Source organism: Sinocyclocheilus rhinocerous, unplaced genomic scaffold (genome assembly GCF_001515625.1).
Source record: "Sinocyclocheilus rhinocerous isolate Xijiao unplaced genomic scaffold, SAMN03320098_v1.1 scaffold1708, whole genome shotgun sequence".
In the NCBI taxonomy this organism is placed as follows: Eukaryota; Metazoa; Chordata; class Actinopteri; order Cypriniformes; family Cyprinidae; genus Sinocyclocheilus; species Sinocyclocheilus rhinocerous.
In genome coordinates, this window is record NW_015648635.1 from 1,249,267 (window position 1) to 1,251,633 (window position 2,367).

The 2,367-nt window shown below is 36.2% G+C and overlaps 1 protein-coding gene across 1 annotated transcript; it reads right to left on the minus strand.

Moving 5' to 3' along the window:
• Positions 1-487: 487 nt before the first annotated feature.
• Positions 488-1,929, minus strand: LOC107710135 (hemagglutinin/amebocyte aggregation factor-like). Its single transcript, XM_016514866.1, has 5 exons — positions 1,791-1,929; positions 1,620-1,698; positions 1,277-1,456; positions 1,047-1,199; positions 488-597 (listed from the first exon to the last, which is right to left on the minus strand). The coding sequence occupies exons 1-5, from the start codon at positions 1,843-1,845 to the stop codon at positions 552-554; spliced, it is 513 nt and encodes a 170-aa protein (XP_016370352.1). The 5' UTR covers positions 1,846-1,929; the 3' UTR covers positions 488-551.
• Positions 1,930-2,367: the final 438 nt, after the last annotated feature.

The window sequence follows — 2,367 nt, forward strand, 5'->3', positions numbered from 1 at the left end:
TCTAGAAGTTTACCCAACTATGACTTCTGCTGCGGAGAAACCCAGAAATGTGAAAAAGGTCCATTGCAAAAGTACTGATTTTTTTAAAAAAAAAAAACTAATGCGAGGGTGTTTCTAACAGCGTCTATTGGAGTGAGTAAATTTGACATCGTTCTCTCTGCTGACTGCCGTTATCAGTCTCTCTCTATTCTTTTCCTTTTTTTGAAAACACTATCATGGAGTTTTTCTTTTGCTACTTGAGCAAATGGGAATGCAAAAATATATATTTGTGGTAGTCTCCCATTCACTGCTCTAGAAGTTTACCCAACTATGACTTCTGCTGCGGAGAAACCCAGAAATGTGAAAAAGGTCCATTGCAAAAGTACTGATTTTTTTTTTTTCCCCCACTAATGGCTTCAATATACTTCATAACACTCGCATATACATTAACAGTCTCAGACCTACCGAATTTTTATCCAAAATTCTTGAGCCAAAAATAACGACATTACATTTTCATCTTGCGTTTATTTCAGATTCGAGACCATTTGCATTTGAGGGAATTTTCCAGAGTCTCAGCATTGTACTTTACTGCAATACTTGTACTTCCAGCGCCGGTTTCTGAAAACATTAAAACAGACATCATATTAGTACTAAAATATGCAATTTCACATTTGCTTACACGGTTTATTAAAAACCATTATCAATATTCAAATTGACAAGGTTAAAGATAAGTATAGAAAATTGTGAAAAAATACAAATTTGCTGCTTGTATTTTGAAATAATCTTTATTATGCAGCTCTCTGTAATACTTAATTCTTAGTCATTTATAGCATTCTGTAGTCAAATATTACTGTATAATTGACCATAACCATATATTTATTTGGAAAGCAGCCCTGTAATAAGCAGGCAGCTGATCATTCTCTCAAAACAAACCCCTTCAGAGTCATATGAAGCTTGCGAGGTTTATATACCCAATAAAAAAAAAATCACCATTATCCCTGTTTAATATCCGTTTACATAACATTAGACAGAATTCATGTTTAAATCATTTGGGGAGCTGTACTTACTCGTGTTTATTTTCATGGTAGCTTTCAGCACCCACCAGGTAGTTTTGGTTTGGTACGGTCCAGTGGAAGAACTCATCAAACCAGTTCACATCGGTAGTCCACTCACAGTTAGCAGTACACTGGCCGTTACTTCTACAGCAGTAAAACTGCCAGCTGTGTGAAAAAAAAAAAAATTTTGGTATTGACTTCAGCTCAGGTGAACTCAAAATCAGTCCAGAATCAGAGCTCACCGGCTGTCCTCATGCTTGTTGCTGCTCATTCCTGTGATGATGTGGTGCGGTGGACACTCGTAGGTGAACGTTTGGTCAGAATCATTGACGTAAGGTGACAAGAAACAGTCTGAACCAGAGTCAAAGGTGTTCTTACAGCCGAACTCCCACATCCGGTCCTCATGATGGTTATCGTGTTTGCTTGGTTTATTCATTATGCGAGGAAACAGTAAGAAGCAATTGAATTATCAACTTGATGTTCTGAATATATGTTCCATTTCATTACTATAGTATTTTTGAATGTATATTTAAGTTTCTTTTAAAATTGAATATTGACTCCAATATTCTTTGAAATTTTACTCACATCTTTATGTAGGATATCGACTGTCCTGCAGGGCACTTAAACTCTAGAGACTGGTCATAACCGTTTTCCCAGTGCAACTCTGTGGGATTTTATTCGGACTGAACACTTAACAATTTAACAAGCAATTCCATCAATTCGTAAAAACAAACCGTTTTTCATAAAGTTTCCCACCTTGTCCATTGGCCAAGATACCCGTCAGCAGTAGAAATAAATCAGCTCTCCTCATGGTGTTGTGTGAAATTACAAGACAACTTGAGAGAAACGTGCGGTTTTTATAAAGACCTCGGTGCTTATGGTCACATACGTAACGTAAGGTCTGTTGCTTAACAATAGGGATCTAATCACGTTTGAACAGGTGGGACTGATTTCCAGGGGTGTGAAGTAACGAATTACAAATACTCACGTTACAGTAGCCTAATTAAGTAGTTTTTATCAGTAATTGTACTTTTTTGAGTAGTTTAAAAATTGTGTACTTTTACTTTTACTTGAGTACATTTTAAGTGATGTGTCGGTACTTTGACTCCGCTATTTTCCTCAGTTTGTGGTCGTTACATGCTAATTTTAATTTTATTTTTTATCCATGAACGTGATTGGATAGAGAGATAGTAATAGGTCTCCGCGTGATGCGCGCTGTGAAAAGGTGTGTTGGAAACACAAATTGAAGACCAATCTGCACCTTATTGATGACCCCTGGCGTTAATATACTTTTTTAATTTTTTTAATTTTTTTTTATCCATTTATACAATCC

Bases quoted from the DNA above. Each gene is read 5' to 3' on its own strand.
- LOC107710135 (XM_016514866.1), bottom strand. From the start codon at position 1,845: ATGAGGAGAGCTGATTTATTTCTACTGCTGACGGGTATCTTGGCCAAT. The intron at 1,699-1,790 runs GTGGGAAACTTT...AAAATCCCACAG, and splicing joins TATCTTGGCCAATGGACAAG to AGTTGCACTGGGAAAACGGT. The intron at 598-1,046 runs GTAAGTACAGCT...TAATGTTTTCAG, and splicing joins TACCATGAAAATAAACACGA to AAACCGGCGCTGGAAGTACA.